General features: G+C 44.1%; 1 protein-coding gene across 1 annotated transcript; it reads right to left on the bottom strand.

Annotated features, from left to right (window-relative positions):
- Positions 1 to 103: 103 nt before the first annotated feature.
- On the bottom strand, positions 104 to 655 carry LOC119586913 (the record flags this gene model as incomplete). The annotated part of the gene is given in 1 exon segment (XM_037935645.1): positions 104 to 655. A coding segment is annotated over 1 exon segment (482 nt), but the record flags the coding sequence as incomplete, so codon positions are not given.

Genomic DNA, 655 nt, shown 5'->3' with positions numbered 1-655 from the left:
CACTCTTATCGTTTATCCTCTGGGAGTTCCAGATATGACGGAAGAACCTCCTTTATTACTGGTAAAAGAAGGTCCTGTGATGCCAGCAGATTAATCAGTTATAGAAAGTGAAGGTCCTATGAGGCCACCAGATCCACCAAATATTGAAAGTGAAGGTCCTGTGATGCCACCAGATCCACTAGTGATGGCAAGGGAAGGTCCTATGATGCCACCAGAACCACCAGTAATGGCAAAAGGAGTTCCTATGATGCCACCAAATCTACTAATGATGGAAAGTAGAGGTCTTATGTTGCCACCAGAGCCACCAGTGATGGCAAGAGGAGGTCCTATGATGCAAGAAAAGCCACCGATGATCGCAAGGCGAGGTCCGATGATGCAAAACAAGCCACCAATGATGGCAAGGGGAGCTCTTATGATGCGAAACAAGCCACCAGTGATAGCCAGAGGAGATCCTGACTTGGTGCAGACACATCCACTAATGTAGACAAGAGGAGTTCCTTGTATAGTGCAAACATCCCAAACGATGATGACATATGGCTCTCCATTGAAGGTGCTGAAACCTCCAACACTTTCCATGTAATACATATGAATTTGCAATTAATAAAGAAACACTTTAAATGCTATATTCTTCAGAATAATAAGGCACAGTCGATTT

This window comes from Penaeus monodon, chromosome 22 (genome assembly GCF_015228065.2).
Source record: "Penaeus monodon isolate SGIC_2016 chromosome 22, NSTDA_Pmon_1, whole genome shotgun sequence".
NCBI classification, from domain to species: Eukaryota; Metazoa; Arthropoda; class Malacostraca; order Decapoda; family Penaeidae; genus Penaeus; species Penaeus monodon.
This window is presented reverse-complemented; position numbering and strand designations above follow the sequence as displayed.